This window comes from Varroa jacobsoni, unplaced genomic scaffold (assembly GCF_002532875.2).
Source record: "Varroa jacobsoni isolate VJ856 unplaced genomic scaffold, vjacob_1.0 scaffold_595, whole genome shotgun sequence".
In the NCBI taxonomy this organism is placed as follows: Eukaryota; Metazoa; Arthropoda; class Arachnida; order Mesostigmata; family Varroidae; genus Varroa; species Varroa jacobsoni.
In genome coordinates, this window is record NW_019213497.1 from 1,172 (window position 1) to 22,653 (window position 21,482).

At 42.0% G+C, this 21,482-nt stretch overlaps 1 protein-coding gene and 1 long non-coding RNA gene across 4 annotated transcripts; one reads left to right on the forward strand and one right to left on the reverse strand.

Moving 5' to 3' along the window:
- Positions 1–688: 688 nt before the first annotated feature.
- Positions 689–17,770, reverse strand: LOC111261781 (carboxy-terminal domain RNA polymerase II polypeptide A small phosphatase 2; the record flags this gene model as incomplete). Of its 3 annotated transcripts, none has more annotated exon segments than XM_086968840.1 (5): positions 689–838; positions 5,387–5,500; positions 6,050–6,264; positions 15,258–15,931; positions 17,676–17,770. In XM_086968840.1, coding segments are annotated over 4 exon segments (588 nt in total), but the record flags the coding sequence as incomplete, so codon positions are not given.
- Positions 8,839–21,147, forward strand: LOC111261782 (uncharacterized). The gene is made up of 3 exons (XR_002681203.2): positions 8,839–11,110; positions 11,462–11,503; positions 17,021–21,147. It is a non-coding gene; the product is annotated as an uncharacterized LOC111261782 (long non-coding RNA).
- The last annotated feature ends 335 nt before the right edge of the window (positions 21,148–21,482 follow it).

The following is a 21,482-nucleotide window of genomic DNA, read 5'->3' on the forward strand; positions in this document are numbered from 1 at the left end:
ACAAACTAGTAGCGCGAGAAATTTAAACAATTCAGGCTCAAATATGTACAGAATACGGCACTTGAATTCGGACATACTTGACGGGCTCGTCCGCTGTTTTAAAAGAAATCTGTTTTTTCTAGAACAAATTCGTGGTGGTAAAAAAACAGTGTGCCGTTTTGATAAGTTCAGCAAAAATAGGTTATTATCCAGTTTCTTTACTCTAAACCAACATCCGGTATGATTAAAAGCTTCCTTTTTTGTCCGAAACCGAAAGTCTACCTCGCTGCCAATTTTCATGAAGCGTCTGAAAAACGACTAAGGTTTGCGTGAGGCAAGCCGGAAAGTCTTTAACAGACTTAGATTTAGAGGGCACAGCAATTGATCAGAATGGCCCAAAGGTCTAGTTTTAATACACCTGGATTTTTGATACAAAAGTTAATGGCCGTTTTGAAGCTGAAAATATCAATCGTCTATTAAGCCGTCCAGATAAGCTCCAAAACGGTAGGTTTATTTGAGTTTTGTCGCGCCTTTCAGACAACCTAGCAGTTTTGAGCCTCATTGGCCTAAATTTTCACTCCGCTATAATGACTTCTAACCAGAGTAATCGGGCAACACTTCTGCTAGAGGATGTCCACTAATATCACTATATATATACTATCCGTCAATCATATGAAGCTTGGAACATTCTGTTATCATCAGAACATACCTGATGTACTGAACCTTCAATCTCGACGGGTACCACAAAGTCGGGATTACTGACAGGCTTGAACGAAGAGTGTACAAGAGTTTCATCGAGATCGATTACCAAGCACATCTTGCCCTGATCCGACGGCCGTAAGGGTGGTAACAAACTCAGCTGCAATTCACGAAAACAACATCGTTAAGTGCACAGACGGGTGTATGGCAGTAAATTTGCTTATCGATTCGGACCGCGGGCAAAGCCGTCCATAAACTCATGCGAAAGAAAACTATCATGACATGTAGCAAAGATTCAATATTTACCAAATATGCGGCAAATCAAATCCATGCGGAGCCGTTACAATTAATGGAGCCGAATATAACAATAAGTACTTCTGCTTTGTTGTACAGCTAAGAAATTTCAGTTCTTATTAAATTAGGACTTGTCTTGGTGAGGCAGAAGGAGAGCAAACTAACGGAGCATAGGAGTTATTCCTATATAGGTTTACGAACGAAATTGATATATTTGTTTCTTTGAGGTAAATAATATTTAGCGCTAGGTGTTTCCACTTTGGAGATGAAAAACAATGCTAAAAAATTAGTCAAACTTAAAAAGCATATCAAAAAGTTATTTAGACCGCCGTATGATGACGAAGCTTGTTTGTCGATAAATTCAGCTTCCTCTAGTCCATAGTTTCTAGAGGTCAACAAGCAATCCAAATAGTTATCAGCGTATCTATTTGATCCTTTGAACTGAAAACATCCCACCAGTGCAACGTATTATCTTGAAATAATCATAAAAAATAAGTGGAGTTGAACTACACATAAATTAACTGTACGAGCGCAAAACATTTTTTGAGCAACCTCCCCTCTAGCACCTCCCCTCGTAACTTGATCATCCCCTCCCTAGAAGCGGTTTCCAAATTATATCGTTCAGACCTTTCATTGAACTACACGCTCACAGAACACAGGCCCACGGCTTGCCATCTCCGCGTCTGCCATTTGCTTAGAAGTTACATAACATATTGAATAAAATCAGCCGGCTTCGCGCGAAAACTGTCTTCTGGTAATTACCAAAAAAAAAGTGTTGCTAGTCATGAAGTTGTTTTTGTGCTACTATGTGGAAATCTGTCGCGTCCTGTTCGATGGTTTTTTTCACGCTTGCAAAAAATGTCTACAAGAGCGCTTGACGACCCGACGCATGTGTTGCATCGGAAACCAACGCGCACATCCTGATCGAACGCAATTACTAAATCAATATATATTCAACCAGCCAATAGTGTTTTATCATCATGCCATAGCATTCATCGGACTTAACATGATCGGCCATGTTAAACCCGTTTTAGGATAATTCGTCAAGACGGCGTATGGGTTAGCATCGGCGAGTATGTCCTTGGAGGGTATGGGGAAAGTGCGATGTCGGGAACATCGAGGAACATTTTGGACCCGAATATACTTGATACACAATTATTATAGGCTAAAACGGCATGAAATCCGCAACATGTTGCGAAATGGGTGCAAGAGTAAATTTCCCGCATCAATTAACCGCTATTTTTAAATGGCTTTGCGTTTCTACTTGCTCAACGACGCTGATCTAATTTGAGTTTTGGTGCACCATTACATGACAAGACATGGACAAAGGCGATCGTACCACGGAGAGAGCGGTAATTATCTCTCGCTCAAACCTATGTATATATGACGAAGTTAATCGCTCATTATCTGTTTAAACACGCGTCTGACCACAGCTGCTGTTTTGAACTGATCGCCTATAGATGTAATCGAAATTTGTCCTGTTTTTATAACGGCCACACCCCGTTGATATGCCTCTCCCACCTCTTATAGACTGAACAACACTATCTAATGTTTTTATGGCATGCCTCAAAAGGCCTATTCGTCGATAATTTCGCCGCCATTCGGAAGCGATGTGAGGAAGAACCGGAGAAAGAAGAATCGGACGGTCGACGGGCGGCCAGCAAAGAAACGGGGTCTAGAGCGTGACATAACAGAATGTGAGGTTACAGGACTCACTTACGTCATCATGATAGTACTACAAGATAATAACGAATAGAAAACCAAGATGTGTATTTCATAATTTCCCAATACGTCCTCTTTTGACAATTCCGGTCCCGGTGATAGTTTAGGTTAGGTGGTAACGCAATTGCGTATTGATCCTGAGGCGCATGGTCGCATTGGTTCAAATACGGCCATAGACACGGTTCATTTCGTGCTAGCAATTTGCCGTCTGATGGAATGCCGAATAATGATGCCGGTTAAATACCAAGATATGGTCTAGTAAAGTAGTATTATAGAAAATGTTATTTTTCCGACCACTGCGACCATATCTTATCGATCCTATCGTAATTCACTAAAATATGCTATTTGAAAGCGCGACAAGGCCACGAGCATTGATACAACCAGACAACATGTATAATTCAGCAATAAGCTGTGATCCGAAGCTACAAAAACTACAAGCAAAAAACTCAATACAGTTCCAACACTGCCCGTTTGCAATTTATTAAATCAATAAAACGTATTCATGTTGCTCGAACAGCGCATAATTTAACCTAGAAACAAATGCTTTTGTTATGGTTGTATCGAAACGGATGAGTAGCTTGATTCGTGTAGCTTTGGGAAAGCTAACGCGTTTTTCAATTGCTTCAGGTAATTTTGCCACACGAAATAGAACGTTTAGTTGCCTTCTTTAGTTGTAAAATGAAAACGCATTACTTTGGGTTAAATCTTAGTCTTGACACAATGTAATGACAAAAGAAATCATGCCCTCTAAAAACGTGATCACTTTTCCATCATTCCGGCAATCAGTGATGATGAGGAATTTCTTGAGACCCTTCAATTCGAGCGGCGTGTAACTGAAATAAACGTTTCAGTTACACGCAGTCTCTCTCTCTCCAAAAAGTTATTAGCAAAGCCTTTACTGCTGGGGTCGAAATATAATGATTTATGCTTCATAATTTAGAGTTTGAGCTTGTCAGTTAGTGTTAACAAATAAAAAAAAATAGTATAAAACAAAGGGGACATCCGTTACGCGTCGTTCTGAGTGGAAGCTCTACTGTGTATCTAAAGAATCCTTAACGGGCATTCATGATTAATGGTTGAAATCCCGGCAATATTATTTTCCGGTAAAAACGTGCCATCGATTTTGTCACGCAGATTACACAAGTCCTAGCTGATCCTATATATTGTAGGATTTAATGCTGAGCGATTTCTGTTAGAGTTGACTCATTGACAAAACGTAAAATTAGCAATTTCGCGTCAGTCGAGCAGCTTCGCCATTAGAATTTCAGGACCCAAGTAGCTCTTACTTTGAGCCTAATCTTTATTTGCAAAATTATTTGTACAGGCTTGCATACTGTGGGCTACTCGAAAGGAGTTCGGAAACATTTTGGCAGGCGATTAGTGGCAGCGGGAATTCTTCGCGTTTACTATAAGGGCAAAATGGTTCTTTCCAGGACGAATCCATAACCGTATCATCGTGTACGCCCTTCTTCGGATCATAAGCTACTGAAGATCAATTATATTTCTATGGCTCTACGTTGGAAGCATCGCACTCTCACCTTTAATTCTCTGTGGCTACCTGAAATAGGCTACCGGTGACCAGCCGAGGCGCTTCATAATTTTTGAAAGGCCTGCGAAAGATACCCATATGCTCAGGCAAGATATCCGCAACAAAAGATTGCCTTGAAGGAGCCGCTTGCAAAGGTGCGAATCTAACGACACGGTATACCGAAAGCTATTTTTTCCGGAAACGAGTGTCTCGCATACAAAACAAAAATTAAAAGAGGTTTTGTATAAGCTTCGGAAAGACCACCAGCAACACTCGTTGAACAAAAAATTATACGTTTTTCAGCAAGACGGAACATCGGTATAGAAGCGCCATTGAATGGAAAACTAGGTTTCTAATAATTTGAATCCTCACTTTTAGGTGAGTAGAACAACATTTTTAATACGTTGCACATTTGAATGAGACTCTCATATATCCTGTCGTCCCCCAGATCGTGTACTACGAAAAACTTATTTGCGAATATACAGATAGAAGCTTTGAGCATGAGTTGCGAGCGTGTTAAGTGTAGAATTCAGACCTGATTAAACACCTCCACCAGAGATGTGCTTGTCTATATATGTAACACATATTATCCAAACATCTGCTTTCATTAGTACGCAGATCAGAAAAAACGACATCATGATTGTGCCAATTTATCCGGAATAGCATGCACATTGCTCCTTTATATGGATAACGAAGCTTTCCATTAGTATTATGTTCGATGAGAAAAGGGTAGGAGTTGACATGGAAGAAATGGTTGCCCTGATACGTGTAGAATAATCGCGCTCACTTAAAGGCTTGTGACACCTTGCGAAGTTATAAAAAACTTAAACCCTGCTTCTGAACCTCCGTCCAACGCCCGTTAAGACTGATTTAAGTTAACAGATCTTCCTCACATCTTTGTCCGAAGCAGCTTCACGATACAGTGCGTAACCTAGATAATGCAGACTTCTACCGTCTTATTTTCTAGCAGCATTATTGAAAAAAGCGGCAGCCAAAAAAATTTAGCTAAAAAAGCCTTGTTACACATTTCGTTGTTGATTAACGCTTGCTAGTGATATGCCCAGTAATCAACGGCTGTTAATTTGTTTTTTGTTCTAGTCATTCATCTACAAGGACAAAGGCGATGATAGTGTCGGCGCTTATATTTCTCCATAATTATCATACTCGATTTTCGAGGAGCACGGAAGATGATGTTATCGAGGCAGACCATGAGGCGCAAATGGTGCTGGGGACTCCCAAGGGACTGCCCACACCGCCCAGCTTCCCCCCTGACTCTTCCTGAAACTTTGGAACACATCATAGACAACACAAGTCCGATGATGGATCAACGTCTTGCGGTTGGTCATTAGGGACTCATCGCAAGGTGGCTCAAGCAATTGCGTGTCGCCACTTAAATCTTAGAACTCGATCGAACTTTGAGGATAAAAATGCTTTCGATTCCTCTATCGAATAGTCTACACAAGAAAGATGCTTAATCGCTATAAACAAATTGACGAATGAAAAGTATATTCTTATGTAAGTCCTGCTTCTGCGCTGATCACATCGAGGGTGACTGTTCACTATCTGTGGCCTGCAGAGATTGACGAGCTATATCAACTATGTATAATATAGTCGTAGTGTTACTTGTAATCTTTGTTAAATTGAAATAGTAGCAACGTCCGTGCTAGCACAAAGAAACTGAAATGATAGTAGATCCTCATTCTTTAAGGGACTATATAGAATATGAAAAGGATGTAAGATTTTTTTCATACTGGTGTAAAAATAAATTAAAACGAAGATGTGGTGAGATAGATATCCTCGATCATATTCTGCATTGGATTAGCTCACCTTGTTGGCTCCATCATGGTGACCTTGCAGGGTTGCTGAGTTGCCCGTATTTATCGTGTGCGTTCCGGTCTGCCCTTGATGATTGTGCCCTCCGCCCTGGTCGCCCTGATCGGCCTGGTCGCCATTTCCTGCCCCACGCAAACGGCCGCTTCCTGACCGACGCCGCCAGCAGCACAGCAGGCTATGCAATAAACCTCCTTTTCGAGGTTTAGATGCTGAAATAAATATATTTAGGGTTAAGAATCACGTAATAGACAATTAAGCAGGCATGGATCTCGTACGCCCTGGAGGTCAGGCTTCGTGTCATGCTATGATACTCAGTCTGATTTCTAGAAGGCTAACGAGATGAGAAATTAACACCGAACGCATCTGTTACTGCCGATACAAAGTTGCTGGGTTAAGGTTGATGGCATGACAAATTTTGGAAAAAAATACTTACAGATTAACTAAAGAGACGACTTCCAGGTCTGCAGTGCAGTTTTTGACTACTGTGGAATGTTCCTGATATTGCAAATGGTAAAAGTTGCCAACGTTTCGAGTTTTGCCTTATTTATGGCCTCAGTAAAACGTTGCGATCCTAGACGTCTATGCTTTTCCAGCACGACTAAAAATGTAACCTATAAGTGGAGGCCAACTATCTAAAGTGGCAATGCTTAACTCCGTCCTGCTTCAAATTGTATGTCCACCTCGTATGTCCCTAGCATTCGTAGAAAAAGGCCTTAGTATTACACTATTACGAGGATTATGATAGTGTCTGTACTTTGGAGTTGCAAACAGACAAAAATAGTCTCGGCCACTTTACCCCCAAAACCGACTTGGGTCAGCGTGACTGACAGTTTTCAGCATCTTTCCCCAGCACTCTACACGTTAGTTATTTAGAGCATGTTTGGGAACACTGCATTGATCGATGAATAGACTTTTGTGAATTATCGCTGTGTCAACATTACACGTGCATTTATTACCCTGCGCCTTTTTTCACGCGAAGGTTTAAAGGATGTTTTCATTACCTGTATATAGAAGTGTTTACATGCGAATATTAAAATTCTGCGCTACATTAAGATCAATGTATCAGTTCGAATGACGCCTCATGTTCCCCAGAAAGAGATCAGTAGACGAATTTCGCCAAAGGGTCAGTCTAGCGTGTCTGTACTGCTTATTATATATATAAGCACCGCTGCTTTATAAAACTGAGAAAGTTGGTCTGATTTTTAAAATGGACGACTGGGAATTCTGCCGAAGGGAAGTTGCTATGGGCAGATAAGACGAGAAATTTTCCATCTTCCAGACGACTTCTGAAGCTTGTATTGAGGTGTCATCTTCGTAAGAAATTCGATGAAAATTTTAAACGGAACTTAAATAACAAGTTTGTCTTTCGATTGACCTTGTTTAAGATCCCCGACTATACACTATAGGCTTGTCTTTGCCAGTGCTCCGTAAGGTGCATTATGTCAAAAATTGATATTTCGCGTTTCATTCAATGAAACTGAAGTAGTGCCTTAAAAAGCTTCAAAAAATCATATCGCTGAACGTCTCAAGTCTTTAAAAATTTAGTTGACACAATAGATTACATCGGAACAATTCTATCGATTATACAATTGCTACCCGAGGACATATGGCTATGATCCGAAAGAGTTTAAGGTTTGTCAACTTCAGTTGTCTAGCTACTTTAGTTTTCGTTGCTTTTTTAAGATTTTATCAAAAGCCCGCATCGCTTATGTGTTCAAAAAGCTAAATAACGGTTCGAGAGTTTTGTTGCAAGGAAGACGTAAGTTAGGAATACTCATGAGCGGTTCTAAAAAAGGCATCTTTAACGAGTTTCTGCATATTTTTTTGCGCCATCTAAGCTCAATGATTATAAACTAACGAACACTGATGTCAATAGTTTAGCAAGAAAAAAGATTCTGAATGCTATAAAGAGGAAAGCAATTTGCCCAATGTAAGTTTTTTTGGTAACGCACTATCGAGAATCACTATTGCTCGCTGATCATCTTGGCGATTTCCTAACGGCTAAGAATGAATCATCGTCGCCATAGTTGTCTGAAAGCTTACAGAGCACAACTGCAACAAGCTGTTGCTGACAGTGAAACTTATGTTCAATGTAAACCTTCTCCATTTTGAAAGATTGAATGAAGTTGCTGCTATGATAGAACACCCTAGGTTTTTTAGGATTCAGCGACCTTCTACTTGAACTACACGTTTTAAATGAAAGATGGCTTTTCCGAGCAATAGCGAGGCCATGGACGATCATAACTCCGTGATACAGTCATTTTGACAATGTTTAGCATTTCTTTCTAGCGAAGTATGCTTGAGGGCTTCCGTTTCATCCAGACGGAATACCGAATTAAATTCTATTAGCAATATTGCCAAGGCTTTTGTACAGGCATGTATGTCACCGATGTAGCAACAAAGTTGTTTTTTACTGTTCGTCAAAAACTTGTTTCACAACTACCATACTGGCATATAAGTGGCAATATTTATCTTATCAGTTTTCATAAAAGTCACATGATAGGTATACGTATATTCAAGATTGGGACTAATTGTCGTGCACAGCTTTTAGGTTCGTTTCTGTAGTTGGTTCTTATCACACTGATTAGTGGTTCTTCTGAGCCACGAAATAATTTTTCAAAAAATGGTTTTCTTAAACACACATAAACCATGTATATGATCAGATCTAGATTAAGGATATTGTTGCTATAAGCACAAATAGCTTGTTTTGACATAGATTTATGTATATATATATATATGCACGCACATACTACATATATAATGGTACTGATGAGTAGGTCGGCTCTGCATTTCTGCGTGTAGCAGCCTCACCGTAGTGGTGACGGCAGCAGCCGTCGTGGCGGCAAGGCGATTAGTGGCCGAAGCAGCTGCAGTGACTGTAGTAGCGTGAGCAGCGAGCAAGCCCAGCATCCCCAATGTCGCCGTCGCCGTCAAGGCTGCGATCGGGTAACGAAGGGAGATCAAACAATCTCGTGTGGCAATTGTAGCGCCGAATAAAAAGGCCCAGAACACCAGTAGATAATTGCTGCTTGTCGTTCGTATCGCATAGGACTGGCAGCAATGGCCGCTACTAGCGTACAAGCATCACTGCCTACATGGCCGTGGTTCACCCGTTGAATCTCAGCCAATCGTATGCCAGTCATCTATGTAGAAGTCAACCAACCAGTCAATTGGCCGCTAGAGGGACCTATACAGAGACTTCTACTACAGTAACATTGCATTTTTGGGAGTTGTCATCATTGTTATTGTAGTCACCTAGGCGTAGTACGCTTTTGTCGTCGTCGTCGTACTCTACCTACAGTTAGTGCTGCCTCGTGCCTTTGGCGCTGTTGCTGCTATAGAAGATACAACTGCCGACTGGTTCGTCCGTCACTTCGCTTGCTTGGCTATGTTTGTGTTACTCCTGACACCGCTTTGGGCAGGGCGTCACTTGTAGGTATTGGCAATAACCTTGTCCTTTTTCTCTCTCTCTCTCTCTCTCTCTCTCTCTCTCTCTCTCTCTCTCTCTTTATCTGAGTCTGTGTCTTTGGCACTATGCAACAGCGGCAGAAACAGCAGCGACTCGTCCTAACTCCTGTTTCTGCGCATTTTTTTGAACTGAAGTAGAAAGTCGACCTAAAGCAAGAACGGTCAAAATTTTTAGAGTAACGTGAACCCGGCACCGATGGTAAGTGACCAGTAATTCATGTTAACTGGCCTGCTTCAGATCGACAAACTACTTCTAACATAGTACGTCTAAGCTGTCCCTACCGACCGATCCGTATGTCGTAACGACGTACACTATACATTTAAAATAAGCGGTAATCAATCTTACCTGCGGACAATTATGTAGTTTAGGAAGTCTGAGTTTGCGGCTAGATAAAAACTTGACGTGTCTCAGTCCAAGCGAGGCTAACTGAATCAATTCATTGTGAGAGTTTTGTACATTGAGAACCGTTTGTAAATAGACGGCAAGCAACCAGAGAAATGCATCTACATTTTGGCCAGCAGGACAACAAACAGATGCCGAAATCAACTACATATTCAGATATCCTTGATTAGATAACCTCTACTGTTGCGTTTTATGGCTTCCATTCGTTTTGCATAGAACTAGAATACCTGCTGTAAATAATTGGCCGTATGCATAATACTCTATGTATACGCGTCACATATTAGAATTGTACCTACACTTTTGTGCATGCCCCCCGATTGGCGGGGAGCAGTTTGCAATGGGGAACTATCGTTAACGTTATGCACGCGTACGTATGCAGAGCGGAGCAAACCAGGCCCGTTTATGTTTACTGTGTTATTACAATTGCACAGAGGGCGAATTACTGCGGCTGTTTATTGAGGACTGACTTTGGCAGCTTCTACCTAAAATGACAGTACGTTTCAGATGGGTTTAGCCTTGAAATGACGCTGCAAAACTGGCCCACCTCGTCCTCAAAATGTCGCAGACAAACCGTATATCAAAACAACTTAGCCATATCTATTTGAAACGAAATTTTTTACAAATTAATCATTACAAAATAATTTTACAAAGTATTAACAAAGAATGTTTTTTGGCACTTCCCGTCTATCGTTCGAGTACTGCGGAGGACACAATTTTCTAACAAAAACATAACGCAGTATCGATTCTCACACCGACAGTAACACGGCATTACGATTCAACCATGTGGCTTAACCGTGTACTTTGTCTAAGGCGCTCGATTGTCCTTCGCATTTGTTCGAGTAACTTCGATGACGTAAGTTTTTCACTCGGAAAAGGAAATACTAACAATTGTCGTCCTGTCTAAGTACTTGTCCGCGTTTTCGATATCCTCATATTCAAACTATGATGCGATATTATTGGCATGTTCACCTTTAGGCATATCCTTACTTTCTAAAGTAACGTGTCTCACAAATTATTCGTCGTATTTTTCAATCATCGACTTCGACGACCGACCGACCGACCGACCGACCGTCCGTCCGTCAATTTGCCTGTCTCTGGCGTTATGTCATCGCCGAGCCAACGAAGTATGACCGCATTGCACCGTGACAAAATAATGATAACGGCCAAGTATTTCAGGAAACTGGGTGAGTTCTATATTGATAAGTGCTTGATGCCGTTGAAACACACGACTACGCACTCAGCTCTTTTACCCATAGGTCCAGACTCACGAGCCACTGGAATTTTTGATACACGAAAACCGTCATTAGAAAACGTTTCATTCATATCATTTACATTTACCCACTACACAAAGAGCATCATGGGTCATGTCCAGCACGCCCAGGAGCAACTGCTTGCTATTGAGCCTTGACTAATTAACGGCACCGAGATAATTGGCACTCTCATATTCAAGTTCGTCACATTCGTTCAACTGAACCGTGTAAATAGAACTTACAAAATGTTCGATTACTAAGTAGCATCTCGGATTTATTTCACAGGAGTGACCCGATACCATACTTCGTGAGCGAAGCTCAAATCAGGTAAGATTTTAACCTTAACCGCTGCTTTCTTTTTTCTTTCGTACGGGTAATAAGTGTGACATAGTCGAACTTTTTCGGATAAATTTGCCACTACGTTTGTGCAATGGAAGTAAAAAAAAAAAACGATTAACACCACGCGAAGTACGGAACGGTCGTTTACTGCAAAATCCAGCCTACACAGGGTAGCATGGTACAGTCAAAAAATGACAGAATAATCGTCAAAAAAAGCCCTAAAATAAGAGGCATTTGATGCGTTACTATGACGAATGACCTCGCGGCGACAACCATGCCCCACAGTGTACATATATAGGAATAACGTTATCAACAGAGCCGCAATAATCGCTCTATTGTCGCTAAAGGCAATAAATCGAAGTCGTTTGTTTCCCTCTCCAGCGACAGCGATAGCAAAAACAGCAACAGGAGATGCTGTATCTATATTGGCCTTGTCACAGTGATGCTATATGGCTTTCCTTCGTCGCTTGCATCGCAAACAAGCATCAATAACGACGATAGCGTATACTAATTGTAAACGGTCATCGCTACCAGACGCTACAGCTGCCCTATCGGCAAAAAAAAAAAAACGTACATAAGCGTTATTCATGATCATCGTCATTACGGTTGCTATATTAACGTTTGTCATTATTATTATTATTATTATATAAAATATGTATGGTTTAGATTCAGTCAGCCCTTGCGTACCTTGAAGATGATGGCATGTCCCAATAGGTAGCAGCTGCACAGAATGATGCACAATGTGTACGCTCACGTATACAATGGACGATAGTACAAGAGTGCTACTGCTGTTGCAGTCGCAACCTTGATATTAAAGCTTGTCTATGTTGACCTAATCATTTCTGAGACGATTTTGTGCAAAAATGTATTCGTCCCTAAAGCTTTGCGTGTATTATACGTTCCTGCTTTAAGAACACCTTTCGCGGTCAAAACTAATCACTGGAAGCTGGTGCGCCAAACACAGTGTCTACTGAACGTATTTAGGTCAGCGAAAGACCTTTTATCTAACCAGATATCAGTCAGTCTTATGTAATGCAACTATAAAAAACACTTGTACAGCGTTGTGGCATATATGAGTACGTCTTCTTGCAAGATCGTCAAGGATGAGCACCATCCGATTGCGAACCTGAGAACATCACGGCAACTGACAGATGAAATACACTCTTCATCACGAACAGGCACATCTATGATTTTTCCGCCAACATTTATCTTTTAACAAATCCGAAATTTTAACCAGCTCGAATACGTTTGTCTCTTTAAGTAGACCTTTATTTGTATAGTATAATACCTTACTACATCATTACCACCTGCACATATATATATATATTTTAAATCTGCTTATTTATTTACTTCTGATAACGGCGTATTTGCATTTTTTATAATTATAATAGAAAGAAATAACACTTGGCCTTTAGCTGGTTATGCGAAGACGTCTACTTAAATTCGTGATAAAATCCAGGGTTCAATCGACTGTTTTTAGTGAATTAACGAAAAAATACTGTGAATTAAGTAGCTGTTAATCAATCAATCTACTTTTTATTGATAGAGAAACTTGTAGTCGCAGCTATCGTGGCCATGGCTACTTCTACAATTATACAGGCAGCAGTAGCAATAGGTATCTAATAGCGATAGTTATAGAAAACTATCGCTGAATATCACGCGGTATAGTGATACACAAGAAATAACAGCCATTTGGTGACCATCTCATCTGGACGCGCCACGCGATTTAAGTGATGTGTTTTCACGCTGTCACGTATATATGTACTGATTTAAAGCTGATTAGAATTATATGTAAATGTCGGCCACTTCCAGGTAGACTATGCGTTCATCCAATGTGAAGCTAAAGGTAAATACTTACAGTAATACACTAAATAAGATAAATCAAGTGTTATCTTTATCTCTGAATAAACAGGATCCTAAGCTCGTTCTTTTAACGATAGCCATAACCATTGTTGTTGCATCATGTGGAAAATTAGAGCTCTCATCTCACTAGCCGATTGTAAGCAAAACTAAGGTTTTACAGACCACCAAGACTGGCTGCTCTGCAACCTCAGGACTACAGCCCCCAAGCCAAATAGATAAAGTCAAAGTCAGTTTAACAATAGTCATCCGTATTGTTGCCCTATTATACCTAGCTAAAAAATGTCTAAAGTTTACGACCATTTGGCATACAGTGGCCGGACTCACTTCCAGAGTTCACACGTTCCAGAAAGGGTCTTATTTTTGCATTACGTATATTTTTCCATTTCTCTAAGGGCCGATTGAGCTAAATAGGGAATTCATCTTGAATTACATACACTTCCCTAACAGGTTTGCTGCTGGGTGGCCGACAAAAACTGAAACAGATTCTGCTAAACCCAATTTAAAGCGATGCTTTTTTCTGAATTTGAGCTCTTAAGTAAATTAGTAATGGAAAGGCCCAGGTACAATGAAATTACTAAAACCAAACAGAGCATATAAAAAAAAAAAAGACTTTTCTGTATGTATGCCTAGCTATGTCTGTTTAAAGATAGATCTTGTGAGATTCACTACATCCAAAAAAATACTACAGGTACGGCTTTGAAAAATTCCATTATACGATATGTACCAGAAACCCATTACCAACAGCTAAATTTGAATGTATTACAGTAAACGCAGCTCCAGTTAACCTAATGTTTGAGAACAGTTGTAGCTAAAATCACTGCTTGACAGAGGCGTAGTTTGCGGTACCCAGTACAACTGGTAAATAGTATGTGTAATTAATAGCTCTCAGGAACAAGTAAGTCTATTGTTAAGTCTTCCAAACATTGCGTCTGCTTGCCACTTCTAAATCTATTTAATATAAAATTGAATAGACTTGACTAGCCAGCTCTAGATGCCTGCCTCTTTCTGTTTATTTGTATAGTGCGACTATATCCTATTTGTAGAATTAGGTAGTTGCCATCGACTTGGGCCGGAGTTTTGCTGGCCGTCACCGTCGTGTTGCCAAACAGCTGCCCTTGACTGCCGATTAGTACCAAAAAATCCACCTGGAGCCCGATAACGTACGCACAGACATGCGCAATTTCACATGGTATCAATAGCTGACAGAACGGTATGAACCTGTTCATAGCGTTCATTGTCGTTCACTGTTGTGTTTGCTGGAATAGCTTTTGATTCTTGCTACGAACGATGGAAAATCGTGCCATTAAAATGTAGAGTATATTGAGGCGTGTGCGTGGCTATCATCGTACGGGAGCGTTCGACAACAGCGTAGCGACGGCAACGGCATCTTTAAATGTCGTCGGCGGGAACAGGGAGAAATCTGTTCACTATCGTATTCTTCTCTTTTCTAACTCTAAAAATATAATTATAAGAACTTCTATTTAACTTTTGATTAGTACCAAAATTGATTCGTCCAATATAGGTTTCCCTGGGAAAGAAATTCGGTCTGAGTAACAAGATCTGCACCAGAATATAGCTTGCCCCAACAGCTGCAACACGCACATCCCTAACAAATAAAGAACAAAAATCCGTCTCGAAATAAACAGACAAAACGGTCCCACGTCAAACATGTACTACCAGCGCTGACAGATACAGTGGGTAGATGGATTTGTTTCTGAAACTCAGTTCCAGAGAAAAAGAACTTCGACTGAGAGTTAGACAGCTTACGGTAACCTTTCAAGAGTATTCTCTGCAGAGCCTTTTTCCATCATTTTTAGCATCAATTATAATACTAGCAATGATTGTTGTAATAATACTAGGTATTGCTGCAACTACTAACCTTTGGTTGTGACAGCAGCAGCAGCAGCAGCTGCAGCTGGGGGAGGGGGAAAGGTCGCAAGAGGTTCCTCGTCCCTCTGCACCTGAGTTATCACTCCACTGGGATCCATTTTTTCTTTTTTGCTGTCACAAAATATCTGATATCGCTGGCCCCCCCCCCCGTATTCGTAAGGGGTGGCGACAGCGGCAGGTACAACAGCAGCCGCGATGGCAGCACCAGCAGCAGCTGCTGCTATCCTCAACAGCACACCAGCACAATAATAAGAACAGCAATAAAACCGAATCCCTCCCGTCACTACTTTGATCCCTGCTCACAGCGAACGGCACCAGCAACACATCCGTAAGGGAAGCACTCTTAAGCACTCTTCCAATGCACTCTACACCATGCCACCGTTAAAACAATCACCATTACTGGACGATGACAACAACGTCAATAACAACAACAGCAACAACAACAACAGCACCACCGCTACGAAGAGCAATGTACGACGACGCCGGCGCCGATGCTGATAATGGCACTCGATAAATACTAAGTACTATTCAGTCTAGCCCGTTACAGTGGACGTGGTGCTACCCTACAATATTGTAGTTGTTGTTGTTGTTGCCAACATTGTTGAAGTTGATCTTCACGGCGCCATTAGACACTTCAAGCGACTTCCGTTCTGTTTTCGAAATCTGGAATTCAATGAAAACATCCACCAAAACACAATTCAGCCTATATTCTATGACATCGTTTCGTTTTCAAGTAATCGTCTACTGTGACATGCTGACAATAAATACATAAAATCTTCGTGACGAACGCTAATTGGATTTTTGTATCACATAGAAAAGTACTCAACGAGAACAGACTCTGTTTCTGGAAAGCTATCAACAATGAAAATCAGAGCCTCTGAGCTTATCGAGAGTGTTGCAAGCCGGATATGTCAGATAGCTAACTTAGCCAATAGAGAAAAATCTGAAGTTCGTTTGTGAAGAACACGCAGGCCAGTACACCGGCAAAATTTCACTTCAGTGGTTATCGTGTTGCTAAACAGTGAAATTCAAGTTCGAGAGCACGTTATACTCAATCAACTTACATTAACTTAAATGTAATGACTTTCTTAATGCCACTTAATTGGAAATTATTTATGTAGTTCGTATGATTACAAGCAAATACCGAAGCAGCTGCGTAGGATAATACAAACAGAATGAGATAGGTGGTGAAGATATATGTGTTGCTATTAGTGTAAGAAGGATAAAATTGACACTCTAGTCGAAAAATCGCTGATTGTCACTGGAGTCGTTATCGCTACGATCGTCGCCGCGTTATCAATTGTGCATCATTAGCACGGTACCATTTGCTCCTTTTTCACTCGCACACCGTTTAACCAGTGGAGCACTGCGACTGCGGCGTTTGTCGGTACCGCCGACGCTGGTTTAGGACGAACGAACGAACGAACGAACGAACTCAACATGGCAACGACGACATCATAATCATCAGCCTCGTTTTCCCAATCAGTATCGGCATTACGTTAGATGTTATTATGATATTACTAAGGCTGTGCCGCCGATGATTCATTTTGGGTGGCCCTTGAAATGGAAGGAATTTTTCTGTAGATAACAGCGTACTTTCGCTGGTGCCTCAAATCAATAGCGATGAAGTGAGCAAATGATTAGTTACCGATGGAAATAGTCATAACGATAACGGCTAACTTTTCAGAGAAAAGAGTATTTGAGCTAGGATTCGTGCTCTCTCTCTCTCTCTCTCTCTCTCTCTCTCGCCAGATATACAAGCTTTGACCATCTATGATCAAAGTTTGCAAATGAAACTCCAGATCGAGTGCTAAACGACCCTTCCTAGCGTTAGCGTAATTTTCTTCGGATGGATGGCATCAATGGACGACATTACAAACTTTCGGATGAAGTATTCGTTTGGATCGTCATAATCTGTTTTTTATATTGAAACAGTTTGTTGTTGGCGAACATCGACTGCTTATTATACCGCTCAAAAAAGGTAGATGGGCAAGTGCCGGTTGGAGCGGTCGCGAGCGACTGACTGTGTCGGTGGGTAAGTAATAATTGCAGTAGTAGTAGTAGTACTAGAAGTAGAAGTGAGCGACAGGACGACACTGGCCTTTAACCAAGCGCCTCACCGCCTGACGCTGTATGCAGCCTAACAGACCAGTAGGTGGTCAAAATCAATGCATTGACCGATAGTCCAGTTGAGCAATTGTTGATAGAAAGGTGAATGCGTCTTTGTTGGGGCAGCCGCGCAGTCGCTATGATACACTGTCAATGGAACAAGCAGCAGCTCCAGCAGTAGCTGCTGACTAACTAAACTTTGTTGTTGTAGTTGTAGCATTGACGTAAATAGCCTTTGGGGCAACGAAGCCTGCTTCCGTCCGACGCTCGCCTTCCGGCTCTCTGTTTTTCACTTTACCTTGACGCTGCCGTTGTTGCTAATCTTCTTTTTCGAGGGTTTGCCTCTCGAATCGAGGAGTTCGAGTGAGTCGATCGGCGTTTACATTAATTAACTCGCTGTTTCCTGTCACGCCACAGCCGATGGCTGTCCGACCGAAGCCGTTTCGTAGCCAATCAGCTAACAAACTGACGAAAAAAATGTGGAACCAAACAAACAAACCACGGACAAAGAAGCCGAACGAGCAATGAACCAGAGAACAAAGAAACAAATCGAACGTATGAGTAACGTTCTAGACGTAGCGCTGTTGCTCAATGGTATTGTTTTTACTGACTGAGCTAACAGCAGCAGCAGCAGCAGCAGCAGCAGCAGCAGCAGCAGCAGCAGCAGCAGCAGCAGATGAAACCGGCCATGGGGTTGCAATGAGCACTGTAGTAAATGAATAGAGGAGCTCCACAGACACCCACTTCAAGGCGGAGCTCGTGAACGAACTTTTTAAACAGGGAGCACATTTTTGCCACATAATACACTCACTATTTTGATCGTTTGAAGAAACTCGGTAAGCTCTTTAAGTCGGTCCCCCCTTCACAGTCACTGGGTCGTTATTAACACCGGTCGCAATTGTGGTTCTCCATTCGAAATTCCTTCTCAAGGCGAAATGAACTGAATGTAACTGGGAACGCCTGACGCCGCATGTGGCGCTGACATTTTCGCGATGGTATAGCTTCCTTTGTGTTGTGCTTTTGCCGTCGTTGTAGACAATTATTCAGTGAATATATTTGTAGTAGTAGCTCTACTAGTGATAATAATTAATTAGCTTGACTAGTTTCTATTCTAACCGACATCCCTTTTTATCCTGGTGCAGCAGACCATCGGTGACGAATTTCCAAGCGTCTACTATCGCACGTCTGCAGGTACTTCACTCGTCGTCGAGTTGTTGTTGTCGTCGATACTGTATAACTTGCAGCTGAAGCGGTAACGGCCATGCAACCTGGTTCGTGTAACGATACAACAAACATTGGCCATATATCGATGCATATATGCACACACGGCACAGGCACACTCAGACTAAACTCCGTGATAATATGTCTATATGTATGTACGGAGTTTCTTCCTTTTATCTTTCTTCTGCCCTATCCACTGCCCCTTCCGGATGTCTCAAACACAAGGCAACGACGACGACGACGATGATTGGCTCAGGCGATATCTAAACCAGCAAAAACAATCCCTTGATTTGATATCATGCAATACCTTATGGTGCGGATACTGACACCAACAATCGGTGTTTAATAATGATGATCGTTATGGCGATGATGATGAAAAAGTGAAGAAGGAGGAACAAACAGAGAACGGGATTGCTGCGGTAGGGCTAGTCATCACTGCCGCCGTCGTCGTCGTCATCGCTGTTGTTGTTGTTGCTGCTGCTGCTGCTTCTGTTGTTGTTGTTGCTGTTGTCGTCGCCGCCGTCTTCGTAGTGAAAGTGGTTTCTGGGCAGAAGGGGTTGGTGATGACAGTAGCTGCAGGGGAAGAATGATTCCTCGACGGCGTCATATAGCGGCGATATGCGTTGTTCACCGCGGTCATCCTCTGTATCATATATCGTTAATAATGAAAATATCGAATTTGCTAGTTGCTCTGATGCCGCCTCCGTCACCGCGTCTGCTACCTTCGATGCTGTTGTCGCTGTTGATTATGATAGTAATGATTACGGTGTTATTGTTACTTTTTTTCCAGCTGTTATTGTTGTTGTTGTTGTTGTTCGAAATGCTACTATTGGTGCCGCTCCCGCAATTGTTCTTCTTTTTCGCATATCCTCGACGAGGGAACAGCGTGACATTCTGACGTCGCTTTGCCGCTAGTGAGAAACAACAGAGTAAGTTGCCGCTGGTTTACTGTCGTTGCTGTGGTGATCGCAGGTTCAAGTGTCATAGTTCAGTTATAAAGGGATGGACATCGGGAGGTCGCTAACGGCGAGCGTGAAAAAGGAAGAGGGGGAGGAGGAGGAGGAGGAGGAGGAGGAGGAGGAGTAGTAGGAGGAGAAGAAGAAGAGGGCGACGTTCGCACACAGGGAACCATGAGGGCAGACAGTGACCGAAGGGGCGAAACACCTCACATAACTAGCATGACCAAACGCATCATCATTTGTCGTTGATATTGTTTACCGCGGCAGCGTCCCACTCAATTGCATTTGGAAGTCGATTATTTTTTGAGGCGAACACTGTTAGAAGAAAACTGCGGCGGCGGCGGCGACGACGACGACGACGACGACGACGACGACGACGACGACGACGACGACGGAGAACAACAACACCATCATTCTACACAGTTGTAGTAGTTAATATTGCCTTTGTACTGGAAGTGGCTTGGGCAGCGTACGAGTAGCTAATTTTTGCTTTTGGTGTTTTGCGTCCTGTTATTGCTGTTGTTGTTGCTGCTGCTGCTGCTGCTGCTGCTGCTGCTGCTGTACCGATAAATGGTGTACAACACGGTGAAATTTACGGCAATGACTAATGCTCAACGGAACCCCAACTGCTCCTTGTCTCGTAGTAGGCGGCGACGATGACGACGACGGCGGCGATAAATCAATTGCGACTCGATTGAATTAGAGCTGTAGCAGCATCAGCAGCGCTGCTGTCGATCGCTTGTACTCGTTCAGCGAGCCAGTACTGGTTGCGGCAGCGGCAAATGTAGCAGACACAATTCTACTTAGAATGTATTCTGGCAATGGTTGTAGTGGAATAGCAGTTGCAGTTGTCGCCGTTGTGAGTAGTAGCAGCAACAGCAGCAGCAGCAGCAGCAGCAGCAGCAGCAGCAGCAGCAGCACACGACCTACCAGCGTAAACAAATCCTTTGGCAACGACGTTCTTTGCCCACTGCCGTCTTTGTGTTCCGTCTCGTCCCTCCGTTCGGATACTGAGACGAATGAAGGCATTGTTTATTTACGCCCTTGAGGCGCGGGCGATGTGACTGCCGGAGGAGAGGGTGAATACAATTGTCAGCTACAGAAAACAAACGACGACGACGACGACGACGACGAAAAGCAGCAAGAGAAAAAGCTGGAGGTATCACGGGCTAGCGTGAGCTACCATCGCCGTTGAAGCACGCCACACCGTTTGCCATGACCTAGGTAACGATGACGGCAAAACATACCGTCACAAAAGCAACATTTTGTTTCTACTGTTGTATGACTGAAGTAGCATTTTGTTCGCTATGTGGCTTATTAACACAGCGATAATCGATGAAATTATTTTAGCCAAGAACCTATGACGAAGATTAGCAGAAAGCAAAACTCTTCTGCAACATATACTGCTAGGACAGAAAATGGACGCTACCATCACGTCGAACACCACCACCCTGATCAAATTTGGCCTGTAACACTAGTCATGGTTACGCAAGGTTTAGGCTTAGGGGGTTAGAAGAAGATGTGGCTTTTAGCCATCAGCCCAGTCGGGTTTGATAAATTAATGAAATAAAATCTATTTAAGATACAGTACCGTTTTGAATTTTTAAATAAGCTAGATTCAAAGTCTATCATCTCTGCAATTTTTATCGAGATAAACAATATTCTTGCTTTCACAGAATGTGTATATATATACATATATACACACATTCTGTGAGTAAGTCATAAAATTTTCATAAGTCCTAGCATTTTCCTTCAGAAAAGACACGTTTATTTGAAATTTTGATTCTATCTCACTGTCACAACATGCACAGGGGTCGGAAAGTCAGACCCTCAGCTTTATAGCAATGTGTAAATGTGTACGTCAACTAAAACTAAGCCATCTTATTGTCACATGTTGTTGTTAATAACGTGTTACATGTGGATGT